Below are 21,549 nucleotides of genomic sequence, written 5' to 3'. Positions count from 1 at the left end.
GCTTTTCCAGTAGCGCCTCACTGCAGAACATGACATCCAGGGGGCGGGGTTGGATCCAGATCCAGAGATCTCTTCCCACTGCATTTTGATTGGTCGGCAGTTTTACCACAAGACACGTCATACACGTGTTGTTGCATTACCATTTCCGCATTAAGTAGTAACTAAATAAAAAAAAGACATAAAAACAAACTTTACTTATGACTACAATAAAAGTAGTGCCTTTAAGGTGAAATGTAATTTTTTTGTTATAATGTTTTGGAGTAAAACATTTCGGGTAAGATTACTATGAGTAGGCTAATCTTACCACATGCAGTTTAAGACCTATGAATGGATACAGTATAAATATGCATAATTATAGACATATATATGGCATGTTATTTAGAAATTAATAAATTGAATGTTTATCTTGTATGGACTTTAAACTTGTTTAAACGCGTCTTTGCTTACAGCCAGGAAACAGATTTCCCTCTGTTGATTTTTTAAAATTGTGCTAATAAAAGATATCAAATAGTGTCAATTTGTGTTTTTATATTTACTCATATAGGAATAGCTGTGTAATAAGTGGGATAATGTACAGATAAATCCCTTCAGTGATATCACACTGTCGGGAACATCTCCCTTACCTCCCATTACACTAACTGTGATCATTAGCCTACTTACTAAATTATGAATCTTATTACTATATTATTAATCAAACGTAGACTTAAACTGATAAGAGCAAACGTTGGCGACCACAAGTTGCAACTAATTGCGGGCTGCAACAATGCAAATATTCTGGTTCATTTGGCGGAACAAAGTATAGAAAGTGGGAGGAGTTGGATCTAGATCCAACCCCGCCCCCTGGATGTTGTGAATACAAAAATCATCCCTTCAGTTGGAATAGAATTATGAATAGATTATGATAGAGATAAAAAAATTCTTCTACAAACTGACATTAGCTGGAATCAAACAAAACTCTCAGCAAGTTTCGGGACTACTCAGGGCCAGAGTTATACACTTTCTAACAGGCCTACAGACTTTTGAAAAAAAAAACGCCTAATTATTTTTGTGTTTATTAGAAGACTGACAACACATACAACCATGTTCTGCACTTTCAACAGTGTTTTATAAAATTTTTAGGGGTTTCCTGTAAAACAACATCAAAATTTTACATTTACTCCACTGTATGTGGTTATGAGGGGCTTTCAAATTGGGCATGCCACATTCATGCGGAAATTTTAATAATCTTATATTGTAATATAATTTCTATGTTACCGAAATTGCTTTTCCAGCCTTAGATCCCCTTTGAAGGCACAGCAGAAAAATTGTTACGTGTGTGTGTAATTATGGGTCATTTACAGACTTGTGTAAAGCAGCTAATGGCTGAAAGGAGTGACGTGCATCTAGAGATAACAGCATGCAGAGACAAAAACGTCTGTCTGTAATGCTCTGTTACTTATCCAGACGCTATGAAGCTCCTCCTCCTGAAATGCTTTAAGTGGTCAAGCTTGCCCGGTCTTTTGTCACTCACATGTCATCGTAAAGCAGATTTCATCAGAGCTCTGAGTGCTGAAGAGAGACTTACAAACCTAAAAAATGAGCCCACAGCCACAAACAATATCAACAATCATCCATCTTAGAAAGGCAGAACGCGGGGTAGGGGTGTTAGATTAACCAGTCTCTCATCAAGATTGATGCCAAGTCGCCAACAACACATTACTAACCTCATTACAAACCTTGTGTCTCAAATGCCATGGGTGCAAATAATCTGTGGATATATGATGTCACAATTTCTAGAATTGCTGTTGTTGTATTTCCCAATGAGTTTGTTGCAGTTGATAAAAAGTGTTTTCTGTTCGAGAGAATATCTGTCTGTAGAGTGAACATTGGTACTTTGCTGTTTTTTATGTTTAAGTAAGCAATAAGGTACGAGAGGCTGTGCTGTATCGTGAACAGCACTTGCTTCAAGTACCTTATTGCTTTTATAAAACGGTTACCACATAATATTAAAGTAAAAAAAAGTATTAGTGCAACTTTCATGAAGTTAAATCAATAAAAGAATAAAAACAACAAACACAGCTATTGACCAATTAGAATCAAGGATTGGAACTAACCGTTTTACACAATAACTGAAGTTACAAAATATATATATTTTAAACTATTTTAAGTTTTATAGTGTAGTTTGTGCTGCAAAACTTCTTGGTTATGTATGTAACCACGGTTGCCTGATGGAGGGATCGAGACGTTGTGTTGATGAAGACAGAAAGAGAACTTAGGTTTATTAAAAAAAACTGGAGACTGCCAAAAATGATAAGGACATTTGTGTGTAGGCAGGTGCATCAGCTTCTTCCTAGTTTCATGTTCTCTCCATATGTTCTCTCTCTCTCTTTATTCTTGTTATTATTCTGAATACCAAGAATGAATATTTTTTCTATTGGCTTGTTATTTCCGGCCGGGATATGATTCATCAAACCATGGTCGCTAAGACATGGGCAGCCTAAAAACAGAATTTTGCACTAGAAAAGAACTAGAAAGCATGTGCTTTACATTTCTACCCGACTGGTTTATTTTCTGTAAAATGACCATGACCTATAAGATCAAGGCAGGAGCACCACTAGCAATTTTAGGCCTTATAAAAGAATATGTGGTTAGACCCCTACCATACATGCTAGCTATCCAAAATATTTGTCTGCAATTTAATAACACAGACCTTTTTCTTTTGCTATTGTTTTGACCACAATTATCAGTATTCATAGACAGTGGTGTCATGCACCAATTTTTTTTTAAAAGGGCTCAGCTCAGACATTTGTGCATACACAGAGATCAAACAAAATATCATAGAGCTTTCAGTCTTTTCCATGGCACTTATATTTCTTACAATCTGAACACCCCTGTTTTCATGCAAAAACCTCCAAAATAAAAGTGTTGATTAACTTTCATATCAAATACTATTCAATCGAAATAATGACATACTTGTATCATATTTACATCTGAAATGGCATGTTTTATTTATTTAAGTTTTAATAAATGACTTGTTTAAATATGAAATTAATGCATTTTGCACAACAACTGCATTATCCTAAAAAATTATGTAATTTTAAATCCAGTAAGTATATAAACATCAAAAAAGAAATAAGCTATAGCCAGCCACGTGATTGATTTTAACGTTTAATAATGATTTAAATTTGTAGAAAAAATTATCAGAGGAACACATTATTGAATCAAATTTTACCTCTTATGTGAGCATGTGTGATTCCGTGCCTCCGTGAACTCTGGCGAACTTCGGCGTTGTGCCAAGATGAATCTAGAAATCTAAATTTTCTACACAGAGAAGGTTAACTGCACATTACCGTACTGGGGTTTGGAAATGTTGTGAGAGTTTCTCAAACGTTAACCCTAAAAATTTGCTGTAATTTTGCAGCTGGTTGCCAGTAACTTACTGTAGAAGATAAAGTCAAAAAATGTTTCATGTTTATTTAACTTTGAACAAAATGTTGCCAGTAAATAACATAAAATCTACAGTAAGTTACTGGCAGCTAGTTGCCAGTAACACCCATTAATACTGTAATTTCTACAGACATTTTTTAAAGTGTTTAATTCCTCAGATAGCAAAATGAAGCAGCAACAGCAAAGAGCCTGTGAGCGCACAGACGCTAATGACGTCTGCGACTGCGCCAGAATCAAAGTAATGTAACACGATAAGGAAAATGATTTGATTAATATGTTACTTTTGTTGGCAAAGTTTAGTATACATAAATGTAAATATGGAGATTATAAATCATTATTCCGTATTTTCTAGAAGTTAAGCAATACTTAAATTATATTTATAATCTGATAAACAAGAAAGTGGCGATGGATAGGCCACAATTTAAGGAAGCCGCCTGCATCCATTACGAGAGCCGCTCTGGAGTGGAACCCTCAAGGGAAGAGAAGGAGGGGAAGACCACGGCTGTCTTGGAGGAGAGGGGTCATCAAAGACCTGACTAGAGCCAACACCTCATGGCAGGAGGTGAAGAAGACCACACATGACCGGAAACGGTGGAGACACACAGAGGCCCTATGCTCCCGAAGGGGCGAAGAGGATTAAGTCAAACAAGAAAGCTGCTAAATGTATTAATGTATGTCAGCATTTCCATGATTTTATTTAATTATTTTTTCTCTTTCATCCCTGGCTAATGTAAAAACTAGGGTTGGGTACCGTTCACATTTTTACCGGTACCGGTTCCGATACCGATACCTGGAATTCGATACCGGTACCCAGCGGTTCCTTTTTCGGTACTATACTCTGACTTAAAGGTGCAGTGTGTACATTTTAGCGGCATCTAGTGGTGAGGTTGCGAAATGCAACCAACGGCTTAGTCCATGTCTCACCCCTCACTTTTGAAACACATAAAAAAGCTACGGTAGCCGCCACCGGACAAACATTTCATTGTTGGAGACAACTTAGTAAAAGAAATTGTCCTTTAAGGGCTTCTGTAGAAAACTGGCAGCACAAAATTGTGACTTCCATGTAAGGGGACCCTCAGAATATGTAGATAAAAAGATCTCGTTTTAAGGTAATAAACACATAACGGTTCATTATGTAAGGTCTTAATACACCCCTGATTATATAGTTTTGTAAATTATTTTGCATTTCTGTCAAAAGATCCTTCTAAAAATTACACACTGCACCTTTAAGGGACTTTCAGTGGACATAATAAGCCCAAACCTCTCATTTTCAACATTTTGTTATTTATTTCAAAATGTTTAATAATACACACAATCTTTACAAAAAAAATCCCTATAACATCCAGGGCATATGTCTTACATATAAATAAATAAATAAATAAAACATATAAGTAAGATAAATGATCAATGAACATAAACGTCATAAAAGCAACATAAAAGTAAACTTTTATGTAGAAAACAATACAGAGCGAGTGTTCTCTACAGCAAGGGATACAGTGAGGATGTAGAAAAGGACTGGACACAGATACTTTTTTGCCCAGCTGGCCAGCATTGGCATTTGGTCCGCATGTGGTTTTGTGTTCGAACAGTCACACAGACCGCCTTCTCTCCGTCCATTTATCTAATCTGAGGTATTGAGCACAAAGTTTTACGTCATTTCTGACTTTTAGCGTGAACACACAGTCTTTAGGCTTTCATTGATAAAACTAAAAGCGGCTGATCTCCGCAGTTTCATTTTGCGAGCGCATGAAAGTTGCGCGATCTTATTTCATTAATTGCGCTGAAAAATCCGAAAGCGGCAACATATTCATGTACAAAACACTGTGCAGCATGTTTACTTAAAACACAAGCAGCGCCAAATTAGTTCGCGTCCATTTAAACAGTCATTACTCCAGCTCGCGCTAAAAGGAAAGCAGATCGAGGGACTTCCCCGCAGTCTCCACGGACCACCACTCAAAGTAATCAGGACAGAAGCGGTCGAAAGTGGACAAAAGAGACGGACTGGTGTTGATAAATACCAGGTGTTTACAGAATTTGTCTCTCTCGTCCACTTGTGATCCGATCGACGAAAACGCATTTTAATAAGCCCTCTTGTGCTTTTAAATACACATTGTGTAAGTGCTTCCTCAGGTTGGATGTATTACACTGCCTGCCTTGCACTTACTGCACTTATATTGCAGGTAGCATTGTCTGCATCATCCTTTGTGAAATTTAACCACACGTTAGATTGCTTTTTGTTAGCCATTAAGCAAGTTGCAAAGGGGTGTCACCAAGTTCCCACACGGTCTCTCTCTCTCTCTCTCGCGCGCGCGTAACAGACGCGGCACGCGGACATGTTCTCTCAGGTACCGAAATTGAGCACCGATTGATTTTATGTGAATCGATACTGGGTAGTACCGACGCAATTCGGTCGGTGCCTATAAAAGTACCGGATTCGGTGCCCATCCCTAGTAAAAACATTGTTGAATATGTTTGATTCAATAAAAAAAGTAATATAACACGATCAAAGCGGAGAAAATCTCCGAAAAAGTGACAAGGATGCAGCACAGAATTGATAATATTGTACATATTAAACAGATTATAAGACAAATAACAGATTAATGGACGCTTCTTTGATTTTGAGGCTGCATGCAAAATCCATTCGGCTAAAAAAAAAAACAAGGGGGCACGTGCCCCCTCAGTTTGAATGGGCATGGCGCCTCTGTTCATAGAGACCTACAATGTCTGCAGAGATAATTTATTGTGCAAATGTAAATTTAATTGAAAAATACAGTACAGTAATCAAATATACAGAGAATATGCAACAGTCTTAAACAAAGATAATTGTGATCATGCCTGTGAAAACCCAGCTAAAGTATTTATTTGTGATTTACATAAAATCATCCCAGATAAGATCATTTTGTGAAAATATAAACTTAATATCTTTAATATTGACTGGATAATGTCATGCACTGTAAAAAATATTTTGCTGCCTGTTAAATCAACCCAGATTTACAAGTCATGTCAACAGAGATAACTATATTTTAACTTATAAAACATAGTTGAGAAAAGTCGACTTAGTTTTATAAGTTATAACAACTCGCCTGTAGTTATAACAACTCATCTCTAGTCAAAATAAATAATAGTAAGTTGAAATTACTTGTAAATCTGAGTTGATTCAAAACATTTTTTTTAAGGCAGCAAAGTATTTTTTACAGTGTGTTGTTACGGTTGAACCGGGGCAAGGTGAGGATCCAAATGCAGTTTTTTCCAATTTATTGTATAGACACAAAACAAGAAAGCCAGGAAGGCAAAACAAAGCGAAAAGAGAAGTAGCATACAGGTAATATTTAACAATGACTAGCAAACACAAAGTGAACAAGCAGTGTATATATAAGAGAAGAGAACCAATGACTAAACAGAGACAATCGGTAACCATGACGACAAACAAGAAGGAATGAATGTCCAAGGCAACATACAAGGGGATCGGAGCAAGTAATCAACAGGATGGCAAAACAACAGAAACACAAGGCAAACAGACAAGACTCCTTACACATGTTAGCGATTGAATAGTGAAATGAATGCTTGAAATCGAACTGTGATGCTCTTTATCTAATAAGATTGGAGACTTTAGTCTGAAACATACTGTGAGATTAATATGGCGTGCCATTGACCCACGATCCAGCAGCCAACGCACAAGTCTAGTTATTTCTTTATGTCCATGTTCTTTGCCTCCACAGTGCGATTGTCCCGTTGTGATTTATTGTGCTGCATTACGTCTTTTTCCTCACCGTGTCCGGTCCATAAAATCAGTGCTACAAAGCGTGGGAATTGCCGATGTTTTTCACAGTAAGAAGGAAATGAAACTCCTCCATCCAGCTGTTGCAGCTATATTTAGTTTTTTTTCGCCGTAGTACCACCTGAGCTTTCTAATGCCATTTTTAAAAGTGATGCTTGATTCAACTTCCCCCGTTTGCCTGCGCAGAAATAAACAGCGCAACCGAGTTGTAGGTTGCGATCAAAAATGGATTTAAATTTGTATGATGTTTTCATTGTGTGAGTAGGAAGCGTTTCATACAAGATCTGGCAACTAAACATATTTATGTGATTATTTATATAACGAGGTAGGGCCTGTTCAAATACAGGAGTTTTCTGGGAGAAATAACAAAACGGGAGGGGGATGGGAAATAGGTGTGAAATACGGGAGACTCCCGGGAAAAATGGGAATGCTGACAGATGGTTTATGTTAATTAGCTTATATGGGCTATTTTATTGAAAACAGCTTATAAGGGCTGACTTCGCATCAGAATCACAACACAAAACAGGGAACGTAAATCACCTTGTTTTTTTTTAACTGAGGTGAACAGAGCGAAGACTTTACAGTGGAAAGAAAACTTTTGCTTCAGCAACACATTATGTAAACTGCATTTATAGTAAGGAAGTGCACATATGCAGATGTCATAGCAAATAGCAGTAAATACTAGTGCTGGGCAAAGATTAATCGCGATTAATCGCATACAAAATAAAAGTGGTTTTTGGCATATTATATGAGTATGTGCTGTGTGTAATTATTATGTATAAATAAATACACACACATTCATGTATGTATTTAAGAAACATTTACATGTTTATATATATTTATTTATATTTTTATATATTCTATATTAAAAATAAATAAAAAAAAAATTATATATAAGTAAAACAATTCTGAAATGAATATATGAATGTGTGTGTGGTTAAATATACACAATAATTAGACACAGTACACGCACATATATTATGCAAAAAAATCACGTTTATTTTGTATGCGATTAATCGCGATTAATCTTTGCCCAGCACTAGTAAATACAGATACCTTGTTCTGAAGTTCACTGCGCACTGTGAGATCGTGCATTGAAGGCGGCGCTAATAACGCAGAGTAATGACTGGGTGGAGCTAAGAGGGCCCAGCTTAAAGGGGTTGCGCTATTGGCACAGTCCTTGGCTGGGGCCCTCAAAAGTTCATGGGCCCTTAGAATCGTACTAATCTTTCACCCCCTTACAGTGCCTCTGGATCAAGGTTTCTTTCTCTCCTTTTCTCTGTGTGTTTACAACCTTGACAGCCTCATGTCACTGTCTCCTTAAAAAAAGAACATGCTGAAATGAGTTCAGAGTCACAGGCAGGCACAGACACAGACTGCACAGTATGGCCTATCGTGTGCGAATGTGGAGCTCCTTCCGTTCAGGTTTGGTTCTCATGTGCCACCCGGGAGCCACAAGGATGCATCCGAAGAGTCTTCACACACTTTCTAAACTCTGCAGTCAATCCCAGCAACACGGGTAAGCCCTTTAATAGTTGTCAAGTGCACCAGTTTGGGTTTTTGTTTATATTATTATTTTGATTAAATTTACTCAAAGCTGGAAACACAATGCACAGATAGTTATTGCATCATAAACGCTATAGGATAATGTTATTTGACCTACACTGTCAGATAAAAATGTACAAAAATGGTACAAAACTAAACCTTTTCTGTCGCTGGGGTGGTACCCCCAAATGTTCAAGTTTGAACATTCATAATTCTTCATTTTTAAGAGTATGGCTAAGTTTTATATGAACCAGGAATGTGAATGTTGAAAAAGAAAGTTCACTAAAATGGTTTGATGAAAAGTTTTTTTTTAACAGGGATGTGGTGTGTGTGTGTGTGTGTTCAGATATGTCAAGTTCCACATGAGTGAAAATGAAACACTTTTTTGTCAGAATGTCTTCTTGCCTGTTTCCAACTTTCTGGTTTTCCCCTTAGGATTTCCAGTATAGTCTGCTTCTAGCTTTTCATCTTGCTTTTCCTTTCCACAACATTATATAATAAAGCAATAAGCCCCAAGAAGCAGTGGGTTACCAGTGCATTTTATAACAGCTAAGGGGCGTTGTTAGGCATGAAGCGAAGCGGAGTTCTTTAAATAAACATAAAATATCAAATGAAAGAACAGACCCTCAGCTGTAAAAAAACCTGTTTCATCCTACCTTCATTTGTTCTCTTATCACCTCTCAAATTTTCAGCTGAAAATGGAGATAATTAAATTTTTGTGAATAACTTTTGTAAGAGATCAGATTCAGAGTCTGATAAAAACGTACACAGTGTTTTTAGTGTTGAGTGAATGCATCAGTGTTTAAGTTGGGTAAGATTGACACCCAGTGGATAGCGGAAATATGAATTTAAAGGACAAGTTTGGTATTTTACACTTAAAGCCCTGTTTTCAGATTGTTTATGGTGAAATAGAACGGTTTTGACTGAAATTTCGACATATGAGGCTGCCCTGTGAATTTTCGGGTGTTTGTGTTTTACCTCACACCTCTACAATGGGTTTAATGGTGCACTGGAACAATCCTTCCTAAAATGCATTAAACTTTCGTTTACAAAGACGTGAAACTCACTGAGTGGTCAGGGGTGTTCACTGATATGCTCACACAAAAATCGCTGCAGGAGATGCTTTCCAACAGCTGTTTTATCATTCGTTGTTAACTTGTGGACCTATTTTTCCAAACACCTCACACCAGTACATTCTTCCGCTTAGAGCTTGTATAATAGACACTCCAGCCCAGGTGGTGGCGCTAATCCACCATTGCCCATTGCAATAATAGAAACAAAGTTCCCGGCGCGTAGTAATACCGTACCTCACAGCACATCTAATACAAGTCAATGGAGTCGGCAAAAACTACGATAAAACCTGTTGGAATGCGTATTTTGCAGCGATTTTTGTGTGAGCATATCAGTGAACACAGCTGACCACTCGGTGAGTTTCACGTCTTTGTAAACGAAAGTTTAATGCATTTTAGGAAGGATTGTTCTAGTGCACCATTAAACCCATTGTAGAGGTAGGAGGTGAAACACAAACACCCAAAAATTCTCGAGGCAGCCGCGTATGTCGAGATTTCGGTCAGGGCCGTTCTGTTTCATCATGAACGGTCTGAAAACAGGGCTTTCAGTGTAAAATACCGAACTTGTCCTTTAAGGTAGAAACTCCTCAGGGACTGTTTTCTCTTTATTGACTAGATGACTCAACAATATTTATTGACATTTATCTGGATATCGCCATTAATTGTGCAATTGTAGACAAATTAAAAATATGATTAAAACCGTGGTGTTTATTTTCATAAATCAGTACGCAGCAACAGTGACGCAGTGATACTTATGTAATGCGGTCTGAACCGTGGGTTAACGGGGGTATTTTAGTGTTTGTTGTTTCAACCAATCAGAATGAAGAAACAGAACTGCCCGTTTTATAAGATTCATGTAACCACCAATATTAACAGGATAATAATCACGTCACAAAAATGTTCAATGTTCCACGGACTGTTTGGAGTTGTTGCAGTAGGTGTTCGATGACGTCATAGTACCGCGAGAGCGATTCGAAATTTGACCTCTATGTGTGATTTCTCAACTCGGTCTCACGGTACGTTGATGTCATCCGTCTGTCAGTTTTTGCAGGGCCACATAAAGTCGAACGCGGGTAAAATTGCTGATCTCCGAGCACTCGTCTCTGCTCCTCGACATAATGGAGCAGCTGTATTTGCAAATACAAACACACAAAACAAGTTTGCACGAACATAAATTTGATCTTGAAAGCATTCAGAGTAGCAGTCACATGTAAACATAGGTCGCACTTTTGACGTAGCTGCGAGCTCTGGCGCATACTCTGTGACGTTGCCTGCTTAAACATCCGTTTGTCTCAGTGTACATGCAAGCGTGCAAACGAAGATTTTCAAAATATCCACTTTGGCCGGAATTTTTAGAAAGATTTGTTTCAGAGGCGAAATCTACGTTTACGTGTAAACGAGGGGCACAAAAAAACATGTACGTGTAAACGTAGCCTTACATTGGCATTTAAGGGAACAATCAAGCGATTTGCCATAGGGAATCAATAATACAAGAAGTGCTTATACCGTGTTACAAGTTTTCACAAATCCAAGACTCTAACTGTTGAGAGTGAGAGAGTTTGTTAAATAAAAAAAGAAGCCTTCAGACAGGCAGTCAGCAGCCATGTTCCTCAACAGTTTTCAGCATCCCTCCACCACCCAGTCCCTCAAATTCGCCAGGTTACCTTCCTTAACAAAAATACGTGAGTATTCTGGATTCGCGCCTAATGCCTTAGCCCTCTCCTCGGACAGCACACCTAATATACATATCGCTAATTCTCTAATGCTTTAACATCCACAGTACCTTTCTGTTTCACAAAATATTCTTCGCAGTCGATAAAAGGTTCCTCAAACTATAAAAAGGTTAGAGAGAAATGGATGTTTTAAGAACTTTTAATGGTTCTTTGCGTAACCAAAAAATACTTTTTAGGTCTAGGAGTAAAGGACCCTTTATTTTTAAGGGTGTACTGTAAATGCTTTTCTGATGTTCTGAAGGTCTTGGACCACCTACTAAACTGTCAATCAACCATTGTGATGCCACAGGTTTGTAATGCCATTAAATGAATACAACCATTCAACAGTCAAACTGAAATAATTAGAATGTGACGGACGAACACAAAGCAAGATCTTTCTGATGAAGCAGTGGACTCCCCACCAAACCCCAATTATTAGGCCAAGATCATGTAACAGCTCCCTTCAACTTGACAGGTACATGCTGTATTTTTCTCATTTGAAATACACTTTTGTTCTCTGTTTGTCCAGCAGCATTTTATGGTACTGAATGTGCACAAGGCTATTCAAGTGGTTCTAAAACTGTTCAGTGTGTGTGTGTGTGTCCTTGTAGTCTAAAGTCTAAAGTCAATGGGGCAATATTGTTTTTGTTATTTAAAGAGCGTGTGAGTAATATGCGCCTATAAACGGGCAGCACATAAACGTTTTAAAATATGAAAAATCAAAGGATTAAAATGTAACATATTATTATTGAGTCTCTTGGACATAAATGAGGATCGATTATGAGACGTTAGAAGGCATAAAGAGCAGCTTCGCCTGTAACCTGGTAAGTAATTAAATGTTTGCTTTAAACAGATGCAAAAATTGCATATATTTTTAAATGTTTTTTTCAAATGCTACCCCACGGATTTATTGTATATGATGACTTCATTTACAGCAATAAAAGCCTGCTAATTTTACTTCCAGGATTAAAAGAAAACGACTTTTAAAGGTTTTAATACAAAAAACTTTAAAATACAAATGAAAACAACACATTTTTTTAATATCAATCTTAAACTGGTGGTCTTCTTCCTCCGCTTAGTTTTTCAGTTTAAAATTCAGGCATGGCGCAAGGCCCAACTTGCTTTTAAAGGGGATGAGAGCTGAGACTCTCACTGGTTTACTGTGCGTTATGCCCAAAACACACCCTTTACTCATTACGAGAACAGGAACAACACATTTAGGCTGTGCGCTTGGTGAATAAAATATTTTTCCCGTCGTTAAATTAGCAAAAGTGAAATCGAACACGTCCGTTTAGACAATGCGCTTAGTTCGTTAAAATGGGGCCTTGATTTTTACAGTTTTGGAATCCATTCAGTTGATCTCCGGGTCTGGCACTACCACTTTTAGCATAGCTTAGCATAATTCATTGAATCTGATTAGACCAGGGGTGTCAAACTCATTTTAGGCTGAGGGCCGGATGGTAAATAACGCCACAAAGTGAGGGCCGGATAATTTTTTTAAACCTTAGTGTGCTGATAATTGTCTTAAAATTAACTAAACAAACCAATTAATTAATTTGTTTGGCAAGAAAACCAGAGAAACACACAGCTCTGTGAAAACTACATTTCATAAGTCACACTCATTCTGTACATATTATACACACAAATTTACATCTGTACAAAACCCACTGGCCTTAGGTTGAAAAGCTTTAATTTAACTTCTTTTGCCTTAATGCCAAAATTATTTATAAACCATTCACTTTTCTTTGTAAGGAGAACAGTCATTTAGAAAATGAAAATGCTAGATGGGGCAGTGGCCCAAAAGCAAAAAGGGCACTATGGGGGGTGGTACTATTATTATGGTTTTAATGAAGTGTTATAAATATGATGTGTTATATTACTAGCATCAACTTAGACAAGTGATTATAATGGGAAATATAATAACAAGAATTAAAGTCTGCTAAACATTAAATATGATTTACCTGTTGGCTTGATGGAGCTTTGAATCCATGTTTGCAATGTTGAACTGCCTTTAGCAGCCTCTCTTTCCGTTCTCTGTCGTTATTTTGTGAAGGCATTGGTGTTTTTTGTATTTTTTTTCTACAAAGTGTGCCAACAACAGCAAATTTAGTGTTTATATTTACTTAGATCTGATCGGGAACATTAAATCGATTAGACAAGCATTGTAACGTTAAAGGCGGAGTCCACGATGTTTGAAAAACGCGTTGGAAAAGGAGACGGGCCGACTACCAAAACACACTTATAGCCAATCAAATCAAATCAAATGCCGGGTTGCGTATGTGTGGGGCGGGTCTATCAACAGAAGGTCCAGATTCTATTGGGGTAGGGGCGTGTTTGTTTAGGTGATTTCAAATATCAACATTGGCTTTTAAACATCGTGGACTCCGCCTTTAATACTAAGAATGTGGATATTTTGTTGTTGTTTGCTTGCTAACTTGTTAGCACTTTTAGAACACCGACAGCAAATAATTACCGGAAGAAATACATAAACAAACGTACAAATTACCAATTCTGCGGTTTAACAACTGATATAATGATATAATGAATCTACCTGTTAATGCAACGAACTTCGGAAACTGTCGTCTTCGCTCTCCAGGCAGAGAGTGGACACAGAGATGCTGCGGGGCGGTCGGGAAAACACGAAGTGGATCGCCGGAATCAGTGAATCTTTAGCGGAGCGGTAACAATAAAACGGCAAGATTTTTGGGCACTGTGTTTAGTCTATGTTCCGCGTTTTCCTGCTTTCCGCAAGTCTCTCATATTAAAAACGAACTAGACACCCGTCTGAAAGGGTTTTTAAAATATGTATTTAATATTTAATAAAACTGTATAAATCATCATGCGGGCCGGATTGGACACCCCTGGATTAGACCAATGATATTACGCACTGCCCGAAAATAGTCCCCTGCCATTGAAAGTAACCAAGGGGACTATATTCGGGCACTGCGTAATATCACTATGCCTGCTGCAGTCATGTTACATTATCAAAGTCACTTGGGGGGGGGGGGGGTGCAGTGTGAAAATTGATGGTAAGTGGACTGCATTTATATAGCACTTTTAACAGACTTATGGCCATCCAAAGCACTTTACAATTTTGCCTCACATTTACCCATTCACACACTGATGGCGGTGTCAGCCATGCAAGGTGCCATCCAGCTGGTCAGGAGCAGCTATGGTTAGGTGTCGTGCTCAAGGACACCTCAAGACTTGGTCAGATGGAACCGGGGATTGAACCACCTACCTTCCGATTTGTAAACAACCTACATGAACCACTGCCGCACCAATTTAGCCCCATCATAGACCATGCCTTGCTGAGTTTTAGTCCCTAGACCACATATAATAGTGGTTTATTCTGTTAACATACAGTACTTTCAAATGCTGACACAAGTAGACCCATCACATGTCTTCATAAATACTTATTATCAACATTTCAAAGGTTTTGGGCCATTGATTAAAGGCCTTCATTCTCAGCACAGAATTCTCGGTGGGCCGGTCTGTTTTTTTGGCCATGAGAGCTGTTGTTGTCATGTAATCGGGTTGAAGGTTGCTGTCTCTATGCTGCCAGCACTCACAGCAGCCCACTCGTGTAATTTGTGCTTGCTTTTGCTTTTCAATACCCTACTGAAAAATCCAGCTAAGACCAGCATAAGCTGGTAGCTGGTTTCAGCTGGTTTAAAGTGGTTTACGCTGGTCCTGCCAGCCTGACAAAGCTGGTCATGCTGGTGGGCCAGCTGGTCTTCCAGCATGACCAGCTAAGTCCAGCTAGACCAGCTTAAAAAAGTGACCAAAACACAGCTAGACCAGCTTGCTACACCAGCAAAACCAGCTAAAACCAAGCTGGAGACCAGCTAAAACCAGCTCACCAGCTTATGCTGGTCTTAGCTGGATATTTCTGTAGGGTATATACCAACTAAAGTGGGCTGGTCAAAGGCATGAAACTCCAGGGCTAAAATTGAGTCCCATTCTGGCCCTGGGTGAAGGCATACATGCAGGAGAACACTTAAGGCTCAGCATGGTATAAGTTTACTGTGTAAAGTGTTTCATTATTTTTTGGCAATTCACGCTCACCGCAGGGTACCACAGAAATTTGGGACTCATTTTCTTTCACCTATCAGATTGCTTAAAATGATCAACCAATCAGGTGGTGTTTCTTGTCACCACTGCACTCATTCCTAACACATCTCTGCATGTCAGCGATCTTCATAATTATAGGACTGTAGCGATACACAAATCTCAAGATACAATCCGATATCATGATTGTATATATATCTCGCGATATGATATGTATTGCTCTGTTCACCTGTCAATACAATTCGATGCTATTCGATATAATTTACCCTTACATCATTTTTTGAAAGATTTAAAGGAGACAAAGTGATGTTGGTGACATCTTGTTTGATTGAATTAATTGAACTGAAAACTAAAAACATCAATTACACAATATATGTGTTTTTGCAGAGATTAGCACTGTTAATCAATATTCTGGCAAATAAAGTAAAAACCTAAACTGGGTGTAAAACTTAAACTTGAGTTACAACATTGACACTTGGGTACAACAGATTTACACGGGGGCAAGTGCAACAGTAAAAGGGGTCTAGATGTCGGAGGCGATGGTGTAGTAGGCAGCGCTCTGACCTGTGGTGCTTTCCCACTTTCGGCGACCCGAGTTCGATTCCCAGCTCGTAGTCATTTGCAGATCCCATACCCCTCTCTCCTCCCTGTACTTTCCTGTCTTCTCCTAACACACTGTCAAAACGGCCAGAAAAATATAACTTTAAAAAGGGATCTAGACGCCCCTGGTTGGCAGGCTTATAAAAATGGATGCAATTCCTACAGCCCATTTACCTTTATAACCATCCTCCCTTGTAATACAAGTCACAGCATGAAGATGGAGCGAGATGAAAAACAATTTCGTTATTTTCGTTAGTCTTGCTATTCGTTTTGACGGCTCCCCGCTCTCTGCTTTGAAGAGTTTAAAATTAGCCCAATGATTGGTCAAAGTTTTCTTTTTCAACTGCTTCCCTTACAACCCTAGAGGAGTTGTTGCCTAGTGTGCAAATGTACAGACAGTTGAACTTAAAGCCATCAATGCTTCCACGTATTTTGAAGTCACAAATTGTAGCAGCGTAATTTGAAATGCGTATCTGCTACGCAAAATGCGTAAAGATTGGCAGGTCTGCTAGCGGCTGGCTGACCAAATCTCTCTTCTTGCAATGCGAACGGGGGTAAACATATGGGATTTGAATGGGACTTGAGACTATATATATATATATATATATATATATATATATATATATATATCCCTACTCATAATAAACCTGATAGTTATTGATGACGACAACATTCACAGTACATACAGAAGTACAATGCTTTAATTCAACAAATTCATCCTTTTCTTTTTGGGGGCAAGTGTAACCTAGTGGTTAGAAAGCCAGTGACCCGAGAGTTGTCAGTTCGAGTCTTCAAGTGGGTTGTGACTGTGGTGCCCTTGAGCAAAGGCATCTTACCCTAATTGCTTTCTGGGCACTGGGATAGCTGCCCACTGCTTGGGGTGTGTTTACTACTAGGATGAGTTAAATGCAGAGGTCACATTTCGAGTATGCGTTACTTTCTTGTCATTTTCACTTTTTCAAAATTCAATGTAACAAATACTACACTATTTGCATATTACTTATGAATTTAAATGAAGCGAACAACTACTCAATTTCTCATCAAGGCCCTGATTATCCAGACTACTTGAAATCTTTAAATTTTCCCTGAAGTACATTTAAATGGTTTACCCTTCAGAAATTCTTTTATACTCATTTAATTCACATGCTGTCGCTGTCTGTTAAAATTCAGTGTAGGACACGGGTCTACTGCTGGATCTTTAAGTGCTAGGCTATTAAAATCAGCCACTTCTTCTTGTCTGTCCATTTTGTATTTGCACATGGGTCCTTCATCCTTGCCACTTATTGACAGTTCAAAGTTCCAATTATCTTCGGATCAGGCGACCTTCCGGCTATACCTCAAGCCATTGCAAGATGTCCCTTTTCTGGATCACAAGAAAAAATCAATCACAGTTGTACTTTTGCTATAAATGTCAAAAAGATGAGAACTAGAAATGTCAAAAAGATGAGAACAATGCTTTCTTAATACACTTTTACGTTTCTGACATTTTCTGACCTTCTCTTACAAAATGACAAAATGACCTTTAAAACATTTAAATTTATTCAGATTCCTACTCAGTTAAAAACATTTATGAACTAAACTTGTTTTTTTTTTTTTCATTTCGGTAACTGTTTTGTTTTTCTCTTTAAATGCTTGACTCATCAGCTTAACCTACCTTCAATTTTTTTGCCATTTGAGGTTTTATTTAAACTTGTTGTTTATTACTAAGAAACTAAGAACGTCAGTTTAATGAAAAGCCATTGTTTGTGTCTTCTCAGCTCCTCAGGCTCTAAAGTGTTAGTTCACTTCGTAAATCAGTCTGGAATGAAAAGCAGCGTCTTTGTCACTGAGGGAGAGAGTCTTCTAGACGCTGTCATCAAGAAAAATCTTGACATCAGTGGATTTGGTAATGAAACCACACTTTCTTTTTAAGTGTACGTGTGTATTTATCTTTTAAACTTAATTTTTAAATGGATAGTTCATCATTTACTCACTCTCAAGTTGTTCCAAACCTTTATACATTTCTTTGTTCTGCTGAACACAAGGGAAGAAATTTGTAATTAAGCAAGAGCAGGAGCACCATTGACGTCCACAGCTGGAAAACAAAATAATAAGTCAGTGGTGCTTAAAAACGGTTTGGTTACAAGAATTGCTCAAAATATCTTTCTTTTTGTTTAGCAGAACAAAGAAATGTATTACGGTTTGTAACAACTTGAGGGTAAATGCAGTGTTCGAATTGTGAGAAAAATAATGGGGGTCCCCTTCGGCCAAGCTTCCCGTCATTATAGGGTCGCCATTAATTCACAGTATAAGATGTGATCCTGAATCATTATTTTAATCAAAGAAATTAAAGCCCTAATCATTTTCACCCCTCAAGTTAATATAAAATAATAGTTTGAGAAGAAATTTTTAAAAGGCTATAACCCAGTGGTGTGCCCCCCTTGCGTACATAAAAAAATCTAACACTTAAATTTTAACGAAACAAACCATATTAAATGATACAATGTAGTGATGTTGGTTAATAGCCTAATATTCTTGAGGTTTTATTACACCAAATTTGATAAATTAATGTATTTTATAAAATGTCATAAAACTGGGGGCCATGATGCATAGTTTGAGAACCACTGCCCTAACCCAATCCTAAATCTAAATCTGTCAATTCCTCCAGAAAACAGCATGAGGCGCACTTGAGAGTTTACATTTATTTCAGACAGAAATCTTTGGGATTAGTTTATTCCAAAATTGGGAAAAATAATGGACAGTATTGCTTTGTGGCAGCATAACACATGAATTTTAAATTCATGTAGTATATATATATATATATATATATATATATATATATATATATATATATATATATATATATATATATATATATATATATATATATATATATATATATAAAACAGGACCACCCTCATTTATATTTTTGTGCTTTATAGGGGGTCCCTCAAAGCTTATAGGAGGCCCGGGACCATCCCAGACCCCCATTTCAAACACTATTTTATTTTTGGGTGAACTATCCCTTTAATCTATTTTGCTATGGTGTACATGAACAAATTGATTTTACTTTATCAAGAAATATCAACTGTCCTAATTTGAATATGCAAATGGGTACAGATTATAAATACCCTGAACATAAAACCAGTCATAAGGGTCTTATACATAATCTGAAATCTGAATAAATAAGCTTTCCATGGATATATGGTTTGTTTAGGACAATATTTGGCCAAGATACAAGGATTAAAAAAAACCTGGAATCCGAGGGTGCAGAAAAAATATATTGGGGAAATCGAATTTAAAGTTTAACAAATAAGGTCCTTAGCATTGTATCCACTCAGAAAACTAAAAGTTTTTTTTATATATTTACAGGAAATGTACAAAATATTTCTTTTACATAATATCCTAATGATTTTTGACATAATTTTGACCCATAGAGTGTATTGCTGGCTATTGCAACTTGAGGTGGGTTTTGTGGTCCAGGGTCACATATATATTATATAATATATATAAAAATTGTATTCAAAGTTGAAATAATAGTACACTGTGTGTGTGTGTCTCAGGAGCATGTGAAGGTACTCTGGCTTGTTCCACGTGTCATTTGATATTTGAGGAAAGCGTGTATGACAAACTGGAGCCAACGGTGGATGAAGAGATTGACATGCTGGATTTAGCTTACGGACTTACAAAGACGTAAGGACACTGAAATACTTAAATATTATAGAATATTTAACATACTACATGTGACCCCATGACCACTGTTATCTATCTTGAAATCAAACTGAAATCAAACTTTCATGCTGTTGTTCAGATTATGAGACTTTAGCCTGGATTTAACAGACAGGTAGCCTGACGTTGCCATACTCAATTCTAGTCAGAATTTGAGTCTGATACCGCTCCATTGAGCTATAATTATGAGGCGTGTCTCAACCGAAAAATGCCTCTGCACTCAATTGGATAGACCTTCGACCAATCAGAGCAACGGAGTGTGTGACGTATGTTGAAATTACATCTTTGCAGCCTGACCAAACTGCTAGTTATTTCGCTACAATGACACTAACATTGTGATTATACTGAGTTAGCGAAGGTACATCAACACCTATTATGAGCCTAGCATGTCCCTCCTCTTATTCAGCAACCACGATTCCGGGCTTCCCGAAAAGAAGCTGGCAACGACCGCTAATTATATCCATCTCGTCGTGCATGCTGAGTTGCATCGCCGTGATAACGTTAGCCATTTCAGTTGCGACCAACTTTTGCCGAATAGGAAGGACGGCAAAAACATCAACAAATGCCCTGCTCGCGTTTCTCTGTTCCTCTTTTAAAATCAATGCTCTGTCGATATCTTTTAGAACAGACTCAATGTCAGAATCCACACATCTGAACTCTACAGCGGCAGCCATTCAACACACGCGCTCTTTGGTGACGTGGTTCATTACGTTACTGTTGATTATCTGTCCATCATCGTATAAAGCCCGCCCTGACAATTTGATTGGTTCGACCAGCATTTGTTCTAAAATAGTAGCTCCTCAACAGAAACCCCAGACCCATCTTCCCGTTTACAAAATCTTGTGGGCGGGGCTAAGATCGGCTGGCACCCAGGCTAACAAACAGGGTCAAAAATGGTCTGAATGATATATAGAGTTTATTTTGCCATTGAGTTCTGATGCTGCTCTGTTATTGGTTCAGATCACGCTTGGGGTGTCAGGTGATTGTGGACCGCTGGATGGATGGAATGACCGTTCGTGTTCCTCAAGAGATCAAAGATCAACGTGCAAAACAGGACGCACAGGGCAGCAAATGATATAAAAAGACACATATGCATAATTGTTGTAACTTAATATATAAGTCTCTTTATATTAGTGGTTCAAATATAACTTTTTGGCATGCGCCTTGTGTTTTTCGCATCCCTTAATGGCCCCCCCCCCCAAAAAAAATGTATGACATAAAGTTTGAATAAAATACATATTTACCCTTATAAGTCCCGGGTCAATCTGATCCCCAATCCACTTTTCTCTAGTTTAAAAAAATGGTTCCCTGTCGAGAACGTTCTCTCGACATTGCGTCAGTTAGCTGACGCTATGGGATTGATCCTTCAATCACGATTACCCTGAAGCCTTATTGCACAACGCCAGTGCAGTTGAAACTCGCGCTGGCCAATGACGCTCAAGACGGCAAAGGAGGCGTGGCCTTCTTACTATAATAGCAGCCGTCTTGAGCGAATATCTTCAGTATTTTCTCCTTCACGAGCAAGTTTTACCCTGCAACGAAGATATCTGTTGAGTACGCGGATAAGACGGACGTCCCTCTTAGCGATCCAGATGTCGCGAATGTGCTCTCGGTGCGGAGGTCCTATCGACCCGCCCGA

General features: G+C 38.0%; 1 protein-coding gene across 1 annotated transcript; it reads left to right on the top strand.

The window, feature by feature from the left end:
- The first annotated feature begins 8,452 nt into the window (after nucleotides 1-8,452).
- Nucleotides 8,453-21,106, top strand: fdx1b (ferredoxin 1b). The gene is made up of 4 exons (XM_055198845.2): nucleotides 8,453-8,723; nucleotides 17,960-18,087; nucleotides 19,745-19,874; nucleotides 20,871-21,106. The coding sequence occupies exons 1-4, from the start codon at nucleotides 8,590-8,592 to the stop codon at nucleotides 20,983-20,985; spliced, it is 507 nt and encodes a 168-aa protein (XP_055054820.1). The 5' UTR covers nucleotides 8,453-8,589; the 3' UTR covers nucleotides 20,986-21,106.
- The last annotated feature ends 443 nt before the right edge of the window (nucleotides 21,107-21,549 follow it).

This window comes from Misgurnus anguillicaudatus, chromosome 22 (genome assembly GCF_027580225.2).
Source record: "Misgurnus anguillicaudatus chromosome 22, ASM2758022v2, whole genome shotgun sequence".
In the NCBI taxonomy this organism is placed as follows: Eukaryota; Metazoa; Chordata; class Actinopteri; order Cypriniformes; family Cobitidae; genus Misgurnus; species Misgurnus anguillicaudatus.
Note: the sequence above shows the minus strand (reverse complement) of the source record. Positions and strands in the feature narration are given on the sequence as shown.